The sequence below is a fragment of the Perissodus microlepis genome, chromosome 20 (assembly GCF_051167445.1).
Source record: "Perissodus microlepis isolate ML-2025 ecotype Zambia chromosome 20, ASM5116744v1, whole genome shotgun sequence".
Classification (NCBI taxonomy): Eukaryota; Metazoa; Chordata; class Actinopteri; order Cichliformes; family Cichlidae; genus Perissodus; species Perissodus microlepis.
In genome coordinates, this window is record NC_140480.1 from 22937402 (window position 1) to 22953902 (window position 16501).

Sequence of the window (16501 nt, forward strand, 5' to 3'; positions counted from 1 at the left end):
TACCCATGATTGCGGTTTTGAGTAATGAACCAGGCTGGGAGTTTTTAAAAGCCTCAGGAATCTTTTGCAGGTGTTTAGAGTTAATTCGTTGATTCAGATGATTAGGTTAACAGCTCGTTTAGAGAACCTTTTCATGATATGCTAATTTTTTGAGAAAGGAATTTTGGGTTTTCATGAGCTGTATGCCAAAATCATCAATATTAAAACAATAAAAGGCTTGAACTACTTCAGTTGTGTGTAATGAATCTAAAATATATGAAAGTCTAATGATTATCAGGACATTACAGAAAATAATGAACTTTATCACAATATGCTAATTTTTTGAGAAGGACCTGTATACCAGTTTTTAAATTGTGTTGATAGGCCGCGTAAAACCAGAGTCATATACACCTTGTAACACCTTGTGGTTCATCACATGAACTGTCATTTTATTTTAATTTGTATACTGGTTCTGACATTTTCCTTCCCCAAAAGGAAGGATACCCATTGGTCTATTTCTCTTTAAATTCCTGTTGACATTAAAAAGTATTCTTCAAATCAAAAAATGGATATCATAAAAAAAAGTATTACACTCTCAATAAAACCTTCTTGCAAAAATATTTTTAATTACAAATAAAAAAAATTATAAATCTTTTAGAAACTGCAATTTCAATGGATTCAATAATCTAAATACAAATATAGCTTTCTTTCTAAAATTTAAAATGAAGTTTCCACTAAATATTCTTCAGTGATAAAACCACTGTGTCCAGTTGAATTGAATCAATGTTTTGAGGCTAAAGAAAGAGTTATTAGATGTTAAAATACTCCCTAAAGCTGAGGGAAAGTAAAGGTCTTTTCAATGTATATGCAAAACTGACCCCTTTCATGAGTATTAGTGCCCTAACGAATTTTTACATAATTCCCTGAACACCTAGACTTTTGTTTGTTGTTTGCTTTTTTAATTTCTCCTATTTGAGTTTAGTTGGATCTTGTAAGAATAAAACTATGAATCGCCTTTAAACAGAAAGTGGTTTTAAAAAGGTGTGCTGATATGAGGATAATGGGTTAACTTTACAGCATACCACAAAGTTGCCATTATTTAACAAAGTTTAAAACATGTTATTGAGCAGAATGAAGGTGCAGAAAAGCCAAAAGTATAATATCCATATACGATAACACACGGTGTCAGACAAATCATACCTGACCATCATTTTTTAAAGAATGGAAGCTATCATATATAAGTTGGTACTGTTTCTGGAAATTGTTCTGTTGGATTTATCATTTCTGCAGGACAGCTCAGGGTTGTGAACTCTGCCACAGGTCTCTATCACCTACCTGAAATTTAGTTTGTTTAAATTTCATATCAAATTTGGCTTATTTCTTAACTATTTAATCACATATCAGTGCAGAGTTCCATCACACCCAGCTGGGGCTCTAAATTTCATAACGAAACTTTAGATCAGGATTCTTCATTTTCTGCTTGTAGTCTTCATCAAACTGTTCATTCTGGGCCACAGTGAAGTGGTTCTTCCAGTCACCAACTTTTCCTGAAGAAACAGAGAAAATAATTCAGGTTATTTGATCAACCTATTGATAAATGCAGTACTTAGTTTTCAGAACAAACACAGATCGGAACAAAACAACTTTTAGGTTTAGACATTTATACCTTTTCTCATGAAAGGAGATATAGTCTGGTTCATTGAATCGAAGGTGGAGTAGTTGGTCATTTTATTTTGTTTCATATTGTCAAAAGTCACGCTGGCTTTGACTCTTTCCTTCTCTTCAGGTGATGGAGACAAACTAAGGAAGGAACACAGTCGGTCTATTTCTCGTCCACAGTCCTGTGTGAAGTGTTATTTTATATTTCATTTATATGTTCTTCAAAGAAAATGATACAAAGGCAAAGAATTTGAAGTTAAAATAACAACTGCATAATGTTTCTTTTGGTAAACATAGAAAGCGAGTCCCGCAGACTAGAACACCAGACGAAGGCTAAGTATTTCCTAAAAGCTATTTAATCTTTCAGCAAGGGCAACGCGTTTATTAACAAAATCAAGACACTTTTTAATGTAATGAGCTTTGTTGTAAATGGCATACTTTAGCACAGCTCATGATACCTCAATCAAATCTTCATAGAACATGTAGTGAAAACTTGAATAAGTCTGCTTCTTCTCCCACCAGCCGTTCACATGGTCATACCACGATCCAAAAACCACTACAAACACACAACAAAACACAACAGAGTGTTTACATGGGAAATAAAATGAAAACATGGTCTCTTCTTTCTACAGTAAAACTAAACTGAACTCACTCTTCCCCTCCATGAAGTTCTGCAGGAAGGTGCTCCATTTCCCCGGTTCTGGCATTGCACTGTCCATGCGTTCAAAATGGAAGTAGGACACTGCATTGTCCTTTGCATTGCGGGCCACGTAGACTACCTGCAGAACCAGACAACAACAAGTTCTAATCTGTTTCATAAATCCCATGTCTCTATGGTTACAGGTATATATGCATTTTACCCTGCAGCGCTGCTCCCAGAAGGACTTTGGTACAAACTGGACTGGTAGATGAGTTTTAATGAGACGAGGAGTGGTGGGAAGTTTGTCTGCCAAGTCTGTACCTGTAAGGTAAGAATGATTGGTTTGCCACTAATAAGTTGGACTTTTCTAGATGTCAGAGGTCAACATGGCTAAAAGGCCAACATTTTAAGGCACTTTTGAGTGAGTTTGCAAACAATTTTGAGTGTCTAATAACCAAATAGATTTGAAAAATAACCAAATCTAAATATCAAGCAAAAAAAAATTATATCACTCTGTTTAGACAACAGCAAATGTGAAACACACTGAGTGAGGTTGCATTTTAGCAGCTGCTGTTTCAACATGTGACACACAAAAAATTTCTGCAATCAGAACTGATCTGAGACCTTTGGGCATAGGGGGTTCGCATATCTCCAGGAAGGGTACTCTGTCATGAAGAGGGATGGAAGTCTGACGGTCTGGACCCATGTGCGCAAAATACAGAAGATCTAGGATGTAGGAGACCCATGTGGTTCCTGAGGTTGAAACAGATAAAACCATGCTGTTCAGTGGGAAATATAGCAATACATGAAATTATTTATTTAAAAAAAAATACTATAGTAACTAGCTCCACACAACCCTTCTACATGCCCTTAAGCTTTATTTATATAGTGCCTATCAGCACAACATTTAGCTCAAAGGTTCTTTAAAGCCAATAAAACACACAGAGAGATAAAGAGAGTCTAAAATAACTTCCAAGGCTTTGATTTGAGTTTAAGTCAGTTTACTTTCACATGTCTTCACTTTCTTATGTTCACCCAGGCTGGCACAATTCTGTCTACTAAGGTTAAATTAAGCTTACCTGCTTTAGGGTAAGTAGCAATAAGAATATCATCTGGTCTTGCTTTGAAGTTCTGTATGTTGTCCCAGTTTTCTGTAAAGTCTGTGATCATGCCAACTCCATGGAAGTCAAACAGTTCTGGTCGAGGTCGCACCTCCATCTCTTGACTTTTTTTTTATTAGAATAGCTGCCTGAGTTTTTATTCCACACTTTAGAGTATCTTTCTCCCATATGATGTAATTTTTTTGTCTGCTTTGCTGTTTTATTCTCTGCTCCTCCTTGACATCACAAATGAGTAACCTTCAGTAATTACACCCTCAGTGCACTTTGCTTCTGAAGGTTGTGTTACTGATTAATGATTAGTCAAAGTGTAACCAATATGTCCACTCACCAAGAAATAATTAAAAAAAATATTGATAACAACAGATAACATTTTATTTAGGGTCTGATGACAGTTTACCATCGGTGTCTAATACCTTAAAGTAGAGCTTCCCAAAGTGTGGGGCCCGCCCCCTGGGGGGGGGGGGTGCAGAGCCATTGCAGGGGGGGGGCGTGGTATGAAAAGGGAAAAAAAAAAAAGATTGCTTGGACACTGCTAGCATAGCATGAAAGGTTTTTGACGGGGCTCCCACACTAACGCAAAGCAGGAGATGAAGCATCGCTGAATATGTTTCCAAGCGAACTTCATTCTAAGCCAAAGACTAGAAAATATGGTGAAGCATGTCTTCCCTTTGGCTTCACCTGCACAAGTGCCAAGGTAGGTCTCCCCTGCAGAATTGGTTTTCCCTGCGTCGGGAGCACACGCTGGGCTCTCATATCAGTATCCATGACACACAACGTAATGTTCGATAATGTGTCATGCGCAAAAGCAGGGGGCAGGGCTAGCTGGGGGTAGGGCTAGCAGTAGTTAGTCCTACCTACTAGTCAGTAGGTAGAGTTTTTGCCCCATGATCGGAAGGTCGGGGGTTCAAATCCACTGAACGGCTACCCTGAGGTACCCCTGAGCAAGGTACCGGCCCGACACACTGCTCCCCAGGCGCTGCATTGGTGGCTGCCCACTGCTTCACTGGGTGAATGGGTTAAATGCAGAGGAGTAATTTCCTTATGGGGGACTAACACATATGCATACACATAAAAAAAGCATCAGCTCTAAGAGCCAATCAGAAGCGTCGACTCCCATTGAGCGAGAGCCGGCCCCTCACTTAATTTCCTTTCGCTGCTCAGCTCTCACACAGTGGCTCAGCTATGCTCCAATCCCTCCATATTGTGGCCAATCACATGGGAGGATATAGGATAATATAAAAAACACATAAATATGCCTGACACCCGTAAACGAAGCAGCATCTGGCTGCAGTTTAAAGACTTTTTTTGTCTCGGTCTTGGTCTCATCTCGACTTGGTCTTGGTATTGTCTTGTTCTTGGTTTAGGCGGTCTTGACTACAAGTCTACTAAGTGCAGTGTTGGGCAAGTTACTTTGAAAAAGTAATTAATTATAGTTACTAGTTCCTTCTTCAAAAAAGTAACCAAGTTAGTAACTGAGTTACAATATTCTAAAAGTAATTAATTACTTGAAAAGTAACTATTGCGTTACTTAAAAAAAAAACATTTAACCCTCTGGGGTCCAGGGTATAATTGGCCATGTTTAACTACTTTTGATTTTCCCTCTACATTTCACCTTTAAAAACTATTTACTTCGCCTTGTTTGGTATCATTCTTTTCAGCACAACCTCACGTGTCTGAATTTACAGTCATGTTTTCATTTTGACATACTGTATTAACACAATTAATCTAAAATCAGACAAAAAACATAAAATCAGAGTAGAAAAAGTTTATTTTTTACTGTAACAACCACAAACATGTTTAATGAATCATATTTCATAACTTTAAATGCAAATATAAATGGTAAATATAAAATCCTATGCACAAGTTTTGCAAACAACAAAGTTATTTGCATCCATTTACCTTTTACCTTGATTTTTTAAATAACCATTTCAAACTATTTACAGAACAATCAGCTGTTCTGCATTCAGTAAGATGCCACACAAATTATTTGTGCCACTCCAAAAAAATAATTTCTCCACTATAAAGGAGAACATCACAGCCTGATACCTGCAGGTCTGACAGCAGCAGGTGTATCACTCCTTTTTCTATTTGGAGACAGCAGTCGCCTCATTGTTCTGACACACAACACAAAACTATCCACAACACTACACACTAACTACACAAGACAACACATTAACTACACACTCCAAACACGCTAAACGTCATGTAACAAGTGTCACCTGGCAGTTTGTTGCTCTCTGCCAGGTGATTTGCTGAAGAGCTGTGAAAAGGTAGTGGGTGTGTGGGGTGAAGTCAGCGCTTTTCTGTGGAAAAAAACAGAGGCGATTAATTCACTCGGATGCGAGTGGGTATACTAAGTAAGAGCCTTTTGCCATTTTGTTTGGATCATTTGTTATTGTAGGTGCCCGTTTTTAATGTGTGTCGCTGGACTTTTTTAGTGTGACCACAAGTTTTAATAGAAGAATTGATCAAGCCCTAGATCGACTGCGCGCAGGGAAACTGATCAATATTGTAGGTATATTAAGTGTTTGTTTTAGCTTTGTGATTTTGAATGGTTTCATAAAATTGATATTTTATTGGGTAATATTTTAATCGATAATGTTGTTTGTGTTTTTCAGCTGTGCTGTCTCTGCTGTCCTTTTTCGTCCTTTTGATTGATTTGTAATTTTGTTTTGGTTAGTCCGTCCAGCCGTAAAGACGGTTATTGATTGAGAGCGAGTTGCGTAAGGGCGGACTAACCTCCTTTTTTGTTTTTGTTTATTTGTTTGTGCCACTTCCCTTTATATCCCAGATTACAGGTCATGCATAGCGCTGCTTCCCAGCTGTGCTGAGACCCGAATTGTTTGCAGTGCGTGCCACAGGTAAATCGATTGCAGTGTCGCTAAACGGGGTGTAACGGTTTGCAGTGTTGTGTTATTTTTCGCACCATTTGTGTGGTAAGTCTCATGTGCAGCTGGGATATCAGTAGGATGTGTTGTAAGTCCTGTCTGGAAATAACTGGGAATTTGCGTGTCTAATTAATGCAATAAATAAATTATCAATTTATTTCTTTGCCCCGTTTACTCGAGTAAACGGGGCAAAGATCCCTTGTCCTCGGTTACAAGAAAAAACAAAAAACAAACAAACATGGGAAGTTTTAGAATTGATGGCGAGAGAGAGAAAGAGAGAGAGAAACAGCAGAAAAAGAAATAAAAGAGTCTCTCTCTCTCTCGCGCAGTCACTCCTAAAACTTCCCCTGTTTGTTTGTTTGTTTTTTGCTCATAAGCAGAGAGTGCTTGCTAGCGCTGTCCTTAGACAGTAAACGTGACGAAACTATTGAGGAAAAAACGCCGCGTATATATTGTTTATCATGACTCTGGTTTTACGTGGCCTATCAACACAATTTATAAACTGGTATTTGTCACCTTGTTGCTTTGTCTTTAAGTGGTCATGTGATTAGCTTACCACGACTACCTTATTCTTCCTCAGTCAAACAGCAGCACTCATGCGATTGTTTTGCCCCCTTAGCTCCAGGTGTTGTGCTAGAAAGTGATCCTGATTGCCGTCCGCGGGAGCGCGCGCAGCTGCTTAAAGCTGTAGCGTCCACATTACTTACATAGGCAGCTACTTCCGTGCAACTGATATAAGATGCGGTAAGCTGAACACAGCTTCAACCGTCTGTTTATTGAAAAATAGTAACGGACCGCATTTTCTTATTAGTAACTGTAACAGCGTTGTAACGATAGGAATAGTAATTAGTCAGATTACTCGTTACTGAAAAAAGTAACGCCGTTACTTGTAATGCTGTTATTCCCATCACTGACTAAGTGTAAGTAAGTCGGGTGGCTAACCAACGGACATAGTGGTGGTAGACAAACAGAAGAAGACAGACGTAGCAGTTCCTAATGACAGCAACCTTAGAAAAAAGGGACATGGGAAGCTCGAGAAATACCAAGAGCTCAGAGAAGAGGTCGAGAAAATGTGGAAGGTGAAGGTAGCAGTGGTCCCAGTGGTAATCGGAGCAGACAGGAGAATATTAAAATTGTTGGCCTTCCCGAAAAAATTGAAAATGGACGTATGGTGGAGTTTTTGTCCAAGTTTCTCCTGAAACCTTTGGGCACGGACAATTTTGAGAAGCTATTGGACATTGACCGAGCACACCGTTTGGGTGGCCACACCCCCAGGGAAGGAGACCATCCTCGGGTAACTATAGCGCGGATTCACCACTTCCAAGTGAGAGAGAAGATACTACAGCTTGCTCAGCAACAGTTTCCCTTGAACTACAATGGCAAGGCGATTCACATCTTCCCTGACTTCCCGACAGAGGTGGTGAAAAAGCATCAGGTCTTCCAGGACATGCGTAAATGCCTAATGGATGCTGGAGCTCGGTGTAGTTTCTATTATCCAGCGCGTTTACGAGTAACGCATGGCTCCATGGTCAAAGTGTTCTCTACGCCATGTGAGGCTAAGGATTTTTGACAGTAACGAATTTATTATTGCTGATATTTCATTTGGAACTCCTTGCATCGGGATGTATGTGACTATTTCATTTTTCTGTCAACTATGTAGACATTGAGGGTATAATTATTTTTCTTTTTTTGTTGGGGGAGGCTGGAGAGCTCATTACCTTGGACGGTTTAGTTCATAATGGTCTTGCGGACCCTCTGTGAGTATTTGGGGGGGTTTTTTGTCTGGGAAAGTGGGATGGGGGGGAAGAGGGTTATGTTTTTTGTCTTGTTGGCATGTTGTACTTATCAGTGTTATACAACAGCAATTTATGTGTACAGTGCTATTTTTTTCTGGAGGGAATCCTAATCTATCATTGCTAAGCGGTGGCAATAGATTTGTGAGATGGAATGTGCGAGGACTTGGGCATGTGCACAAACGAGCTAAGGTTTTTTCTCACTTAAAATCGCTAGCTGCTGATGTTGTGTATCTTCAGGAAACACATATGAAACCCACCAAAGAGAGGCTGCTCAGGTGTTCCTGGGCTAATCAGATTTTTTAGTTGACATTCTCCAGCAAAGCTCGTGGAGTGACTATATTGATTCGTAGAACAGTTACATTTAGACACGAGTCCACAGTTAGTGATCCGCATGATCGATTTGTTTTGCTGACGGGCCATATATTCATGCAACTCATGTTACTCTAATGAATTTACATGGTCCTAATTTTGATAGCACAGCGTTCTTTCGGCAGATATTTAATTTATTACCTAATCTCTCTGATACTCATGTAATTTTAGGAGGCAACTTGACAAACACTTGGACAGATCTACTCAAACCTCTCAGTTGTTTAATTCTTCGACTGTTCTGAATAATATGTTGAGTTTCATTAATTTAGTTGATGTTTGGAGACTGTGTAACCCTACTGGTAGAGATTATTCTGTTTTTTTTTTCACAAGTGCACAAATCGTACTCTAGAATAGATTACTTTTTGCTTGATTCCAAATTGATTTCTAAAGTTAAATGCTCAACTTATCACAACATCTTGATCTCAGATCATTCTCCAACCTCTTTAGTTCTGGAATTCTGTGTTATGAAACTGGCGTTTTCACCCGTCACTCCTGCCTGAGGCATCCTTCTGCCAATTTATGACAAGTAAATATCAGAATTCTTGGAAACTAATGATAAACAAGATGTTTCTGATTCAATTTTATGGGAAACATTTAAAGTGGTAATGCAAGGAGAAACTATAGAAAAGTATATATCATGGGTTGATATGATATATAGGCATCCCACTTCTTCCATTCTTACTAATCAAGATAAATCTGCACTTATTTTTTTTACATTGCAAGACACGACAAGGCTGCCCCCTTTGAGGCCTTTGCTCTTTGCAATTCTGTCATGACCGTGCAGGCAGGCTGGAATGGTGGACCCAAGAGCAGGACTCTTGGAGGCAAAAGTGAACTTAAACAACTCAGCTTTATTGCTGGACAGCAGGCAAAACAGAAAACTGGGAAAGTAACTAAACTAAACAGGCAGACAGAACACACAGTGGGGAATGAGGGTAGTAGATGTTAACAACGCGACAGAGAACAAAGGAAACACAGGGCTTATATACACATGGCTAGTTCACGGTAATACTGGTACAAAGCTAGGCAACGATAAGAAAATGATATATCGCAATAGAATATGGATAAAACGCGCATGCGCAGTGCCGAAAAAGCACAGAGAATGCACGGTAACGGAGAATGAGAATGGGGAAAGTAGATTGTTGAGTGAAATGGATGAGCCAGAATTGGTTTGTAAAAATGGTCCAGCTTAACTGGTTTGGTGTTTGTCCGTCAGATACACAACAAAGCACCTTTTTTTTTTGTAGAACATGCAAGCGGCCCGTCGTTTCTTTCATCTTTAATGAAATGATCAGCATTGCTGCTTTACCAGGTGTAAGTTTAACATCCAGGCATGAAAACAGAATTCACTACATTTAACGGAGTTAGAAGTTAGCAGGAAGTTAGTGGAAGTTAGCTCGCTAGTTTCGCTAGTTACCTAAACATGATATAGCATGTTCTGACTGAGAGATTTCTGAAAAAATTCAAACGTACAGCTCTGCTATCACTTCCAACATAAATGAAGACAGGAAACTACACAGCAGTGATGTTTGTAGGGTTACTGAAGGTGGGCTAGCTGGTATATAATGATGTGCTACGTGATCGCTAGCGACACAGCTGTGTTAGCATAACATAAACAGTGAAGCTCGAGGATGAACGCTAACACTTTTCCACTTGATAAAACTTAACGTGAAGGTTCCTGATGGTTAGAGACAAATGCAATCGCAATGCAAACTTCAGTCAGGAGAATAACTGAGATAATCCATGCACAATAGAAGGTTAGTCATTAATATACTGCAACAACATGGGAATAGAGCAGCTGTGATAGAATACAGCATTAATGAATCAATGGTACAGAAGTGGAGGAAGCAAGAAGAATGAGTTGAATAAAGTTTGATTTATCTGACTGCTTTGTTTCGCTTAATGTGCCTTATAATCCCGTGCACCTTATAGGGATGGGTACCGGTATGTTTATGTTCTCACATAAACGGTAGTAACCAGCGTAGTAGGCGGGCCCAGGTACGTACGTTCTTTTAGAGCAAAGCTACAGATTAAAAATGCCCAAGGCGAAGCGGTCAGAAGTCTGGCTGTACTTCACAGCAAAATGTGCAAACTCAGCAGCCTGCAACAAGTGCTTTAAGCTGATACTGTGCAAAGGAGGTAACTCCTTGAATCTGATGAAACACCTAGTGACGCATAGCATTTTGTTAAAAGCTGAGAAATGCACCATATTTGATAGCTTGCTGCGAGACCTCACACCGTGCACATCTACTGCGGGTGTGGTGCCTGTTATCGGACGCGGAGTTAGCAACATCCCCCAAGAACCCGAGGAGTAGAGTCCTGGCCCCTAGCCCTGCCAGTGTAGCAGAAATGATGACGGATGATGATGGCAGCAGCCGCCGTTCTTCTCTGAGTGAGTGGCTTAATGTTGTTTGTGTGTAATTTACGTTGAGTACGCTAACCACGTTATTACATTAATGCATGTAAGGTGAACTAGCAAACACCGTCGTAGTTACATGCGGCTGTCTTCTTGTTTGATGGCAGATACTCCCTTCACCCTGGCCAAAAAGGCTAAAATGACCAAAGAAAAAGTGGGAAACAGCTAAACATGAGAGGTTTTTGGACAAAGTTTGTGGGGTTTTTTTTCATTGTTTAAGCACTGCTTCCAGCCAAGAGTGATACCATATATGCCCTATAGCTGCAGAAAAGGCTAACATTGTTATCTTTTCACAAAAAAACAGCTAAACATGAGAGGTCTTTGGACAAATTGTGTGTTCTCCATTCTTTAAGCACAGGTTCGAGCACCGTTTAAGCACCGGCACCGTTTCAAAAGTACCGGTTTGGTACTGGTATCGGATAAAACCTAAACGATACCCATCCCTAGCACCTTATGGTCCCAGAAATACGTATTTGACTTTTTTTATTTGGCACACTGCAGTATAATGTTGCAAAGCACCTCTTTTTAACTTCAGTGGATATTATACATGGTTATGCTCAGGATATGTCAGCCCATTTCTACTGGAAATGCCTTTTGGTTAAACTTTCAGCAAGGAATTTGCATTTGCACTGTTAAATGTTTATATAGCTTTAATGCATATAAAAACAGGTACTTGTTTAAGTAAAATAAATGGATGGGTTTTTTTTGCGCTAGTAAAGTTGTGGAGTTGTATTTTGTCTCGCAGAAATTATATCGTCAGTTATATCGTTATCGCAAGTTTTCAAATATATATCGTGATATATATATCGTGATATATGTTTTTGGCCATATCGCCCTGCCCTACACACGGCAGTAATCAAGTGATGAGAGACAGGAGGGGAACACACCTGGGAGAAATCACATCTGATGAGACAGGGGAAATGTAAACTGAACACACTCACATAAGACAAGGACCTTCAGAATAAAACAGGAAACTAACAGACACAGAGGACCAGACAAGACACTAACTTAACAGACAGATAGACATACGGGCAGAGAAGACTAAGCACAGACAAAACCTAAACCAGAAATAATAATAATAATCAACACAGGATAGCTAAAGAATCAGAACATAATTATAATGAGCATAATCTGACACCAAAATACAAGAAACTGAAAAAGCAGGGTCAAAATGACCCAGAACCGTGACAAATTGCTATTGAACCTCTTGCAATAGCCAGTAGCCCTCCATTGACCCTGTCCAATTGGGAATATCAAGCACTACATTTCTTTATATGCGGATGGTGTTGTTTTGTTCTTGTCAATTCCTGAGCAATCTGTTCCTGTGCTATTGGATCTGGTGAGCTCATTTGGGGAAATCTCAGGTTATACAATTAACTGGCAGAAGAGTGAGCTTTTGGTTTTGACTGAAAACCTGAATGTTGAGTTTTTGAAAACTTTGCCTTTTAAAATTACAGACAGATTTAAATAGCTGGATGTTACTTTGCCTAAGGATCCTAAATTGATCTTTAAGCTGAATTATTTTGCACAATGACACTTGAAAAGGGACATTGAGAAATAGAGGGCTCTCCCTATTTCCAAGTTAAGTCACATTAATGTGATCAAAATGGTTTCTCTCCCTGAATTCTTATATCTATTTTTAAACTTGCCTATCTTTTTGAATAAGCAATTTTTCAATTGATCGGCTCACTAGTATTACCAAAATGTCTCTGTAAAGTCTTTGTGAATGAGAAAACTATCGTGATAGCTGGCCAGCAAAATAAACAAAGTCTATAGCAGCGGTCCCCAACCCCCGGGCCTCGGACCGGTACCGGTCCGTGAGTCGTTTGGTACCGGGCTGCGAGAGTTGAGGCTCAGGTGTGAAATGTATAGTTTTCAGGGTTTTTATCGGTTTTCAGCGTTATTTTGTTATCGTTTTTATCGTTAACTCGGTTTTCCTGGGTCTTTTCACGTATGTTATGAATAAATGTTCTGTTTTTCGGTACCGGTACTAGTTTTATTTTGTTGTATTTATCCGCGACACCTTAAAGGCCGGTCCGTGAAAATAATGTCGGGCATAAACCGGTCCGTGGCGCAAAAAAGGTTGGGGACCGCTGGTCTATAGCACTGAATGCGGACGTGTGTGAGTACTTCGGTCCAAATATTCGAGGTCCAGAGGAATAGCTGGCGTGAGTGTCACCAATGGGAATCATCATTGTAAGATCATCAAGATCATGTAAGATGGTGAAAGATGTACCCTTACAGTTTTATTTTTGTTTTGTCTTTTTTTTCTTTAATGCTGAATTTTATCCATCAGGATGGATAAAATATGGATAAATGCCCTTCACTAATTGTTAGAAAATTATTAACGTCATAATTTCAGATCCTTATCGCACCCAGTGGGGCCTCTAAATTTCAAAGCGAAACTTTAGATCAGAATTCTTCATCTTCTGTTTGTAGTCTTCATCAAACTTTTCATTTTGCGCCACAGTGAAGTGGTTCTTCCAGTCACCAACTTTTCCTGAAAAAGAAGAAAATTATGAGGATTTGATCAAACTCATGATAAATAGATCAGATAGTGTTAAAAAACAGAGAAAAAACCTTCAAGTTCATACAGTCCCACCTTTTCTCATGAAAGGAGACACCTTGTGGTTCATAGTTTTGACAGTGGAGTAGTTGGCCATCTTGTTTTGTTTCATGCTGTCAAATGTCACACTGGCTCTGACTCTTTCCTTCTCTTCAACTGATGGAGACAAACCAAGGAAGGAACACAGTCGGTCTATTTCTCGTCCACAGTCCTCTTCACATTAAAAAGCTTCAGCATGAGCCTGAGGGGAGATATTTTCTTTTCTTGTTTTGTTTTGTTTGTTTGTTTGTTTTTGAAAAGAGGCATTGCTATTTCGAACATCTTTATGTGCTAATATTTCTGTAAGAGTTAATGGCAAATTTGGGGAAGCTTGTTTCTGTACACTTATTTTGCCAAGAACAAGATTGTGCAATACATCTCATGTATTGCACATTCTGTCATGACAAAAGATCTCATATCTGCTTCTACACTACACTATAACATATTCACTACTAAAGAGTTTATTTTAGGCAGTGTACTATAGTTTATGATTAAATGATAAATGAGTTCACCTTAGGTAATTGTTAGCACGCAAACAGGAATGAGTTTATGAACCAAAAAGTATCCATATCAAACTTGTGCCCAGTACTGCCAGAAAATAAATTAGCTTCAGGTAATACAGAGGCACAGCAGGGGAAATTCACAAGATGGTCCTTAATTAACTGAATTAAACTGAAGTGGAAAATTGTTACTTTTTACTTCTACTCAAGTATACTTTTGAGGACAGTAATCTATTTTGTACTCCAATACAGTTATTTGTAAGCTGCACTCACTAACAATTTTGTCAGTGTAATTGTGTTTATGTAAAATATAGCTCTGCCTATTAATAATTGTAACTATAGCACATTACTGATGGCTTTTAATGTGTAAAAATATTATTGTAAAGAATATGCTACTTTTCATGTCATTATTGTGCAAAAAACAATAATAAACAAAGAAAGGATTAATTAATTTACATCAGAAGCTAGACCTGCAAGATGTTTTACCTAATTGCAGTTTCTATTATTTTGTTTCATACAGTGTATAGTTTTAGACAATAAAAAATTCTGATGAAAATTGCACATAAGCCCAACTCACTGCACCTCAATCAAATTTTCATAGAACATGTAATGAAGATTTGAATAAATCTCCTTTTTCTCCCACCAGCTGTTCACGTGATCATACCATGACCCAAAAGCCCCTGGAGCCACAGAATATACAAAAGAATAGTTACACAGGAATTCAGATGATATTCACCTTTCTTTACAACAAAACTACACTGAACTCACTCTTCCCCTCCATAAACTCCTGCTAGGCGCTAGGCGCTCCAGTCTCCTGGTTCTGGCAGGGAACTGTTCATGCGTGCAAAGTGGAAATAAGAGACTACATTGTCCTTTGCATTACAGGCCACATAGATTATCTGTAGAAAGATGACACTAAGTAATAATCTGTGGGTTTCATGACTTACTCATTATTGTAGGTACAGATATGTATTACCCTGCAGCGCTGCTCCCAGAACGACTGTGGTACAAATTGGACCGGTAGATGTGTTTTAATGAGACGAGGAGTGGTGGGAAGTTTCTCTGCTTGTTCTGTACCTGAGTGATTAAAAGGATTAGTTTATGTTCCTAAATTTTAAAGTTCAAGCTAAAGAGCTAAACTGCATAATCCAGTAATAATTCTCAATGTTTTACCAATATAATCTATGTAAAGAACATTGTTATAAAAAACAAAAACAAAAATTTTTAAATTAATCCCCATGAAACATTCAGAAGTACAGATTTCAAGACAGAAAAGTTACTTTTTTCAAGTCCGGTTAACACCTCAGATATCTTAAATGCAGTGAGTGTAATGACTTGTATACGCATTACACAAACTTTTAGTTGGAGTTTTTTTTTTCATTCATTCAGACAAACAGGTCTTGTTTTATATGTCAAAGTGCAACAAAAGCAACTCTCTGAAGGTCCTAATGGTCAAGTACTCTAAATTGAGATATACATGTGTTTTTTGTTATTGTATGATATGGTAGATAACATTTGAGTGACCATAAATAGTGAACACATTATTTAACACCTGTGGGTAAACGAGGTTTGCAGATCTCCAGGAAGGGTACTCTATCATTAAGAGGGATGGATTTTGACGGTCTGGACCCATGTGTCCAAAATATAGAAGATCGAGGATGTAAGACACCCATGTGGTCCCTAAGAGTGAAACAGATATATACTGTTCAGTGAATTATCAACCCAAGATAATATAAGCTCTATAATCACATTTACAATCAACACACTCAGTTAGCGTCATTTTAATTCCTTTTGAAGAGTTTTAAAAAAATATAGCTAATATAACTTACGCGCATGCATGCACACACACAGTCCGCAAATTTGGGCTTTGTGAAGGCCGTTCCAGAAGATTAATGTTAGTCCTCTTTATCTATTCCAGTTTTGATGTGTGTTTGGGATCATTGTGCTATTGGAACACCCAAGAGGGTCCAAGTTTCAACTATCCAGCTGTTAATTTGAGGTCATATTGAAAAAATTTTGAATTTTTTATTATTCCATCCACTTTGGGAAGCCTTCAGATTCAGTTTGAAGGTAGTAATTCTGAGGCAGGAGGTTCTTACTGGGTCAGACCCCTGTCAGCCCGTGGCAGTGCAAAATTCACTTCACAGTCAACAGTGACACTGGTGTTCCAGCAGTTCCTGAATATCCTCACCAATTTCATTCCATTTTATGACGACAATCTGGGTGTCATGGTTCGTGGCTCTGTGTCTGGGATGCCCCACTGGCCAAACCCTCTGGTTGGGCCGTCACCATCACACCTGCATCCCATTCCAGGTGATTACCAGGAGGACTATTTAACCCTGCACAGACAGCTGCTCCACGCCCGTCCTTTAATCACCCCTCAATAGTAACTTGGCTCCCTGCAAAGCTTTGTGTATGTTCAAGTATTGCATGAACTGTGTTAACTCTACCTCCATGTGCTCAGGTTACTGTCCGGCGTTTTGTGCCTGCGACCTGCCTGTCCTCCTGCCTGCTTGGATCTCAGAGTG

At 39.0% G+C, this 16501-nt stretch overlaps 1 protein-coding gene across 1 annotated transcript; it reads right to left on the reverse strand.

The window, feature by feature from the left end:
* Positions 1-1413: 1413 nt before the first annotated feature.
* Positions 1414-3496, reverse strand: LOC146364536 (cytosolic sulfotransferase 3-like). The gene is made up of 7 exons (XM_084915942.1): positions 3358-3496; positions 2903-3031; positions 2499-2599; positions 2291-2417; positions 2097-2194; positions 1646-1820; positions 1414-1526 (listed from the first exon to the last, which is right to left on the reverse strand). Exons 1-7 carry the CDS (start codon positions 3494-3496, stop codon positions 1414-1416), a joined length of 882 nt encoding a protein of 293 aa, XP_084772068.1.
* Between the last annotated feature and the right edge of the window lie 13005 nt (positions 3497-16501).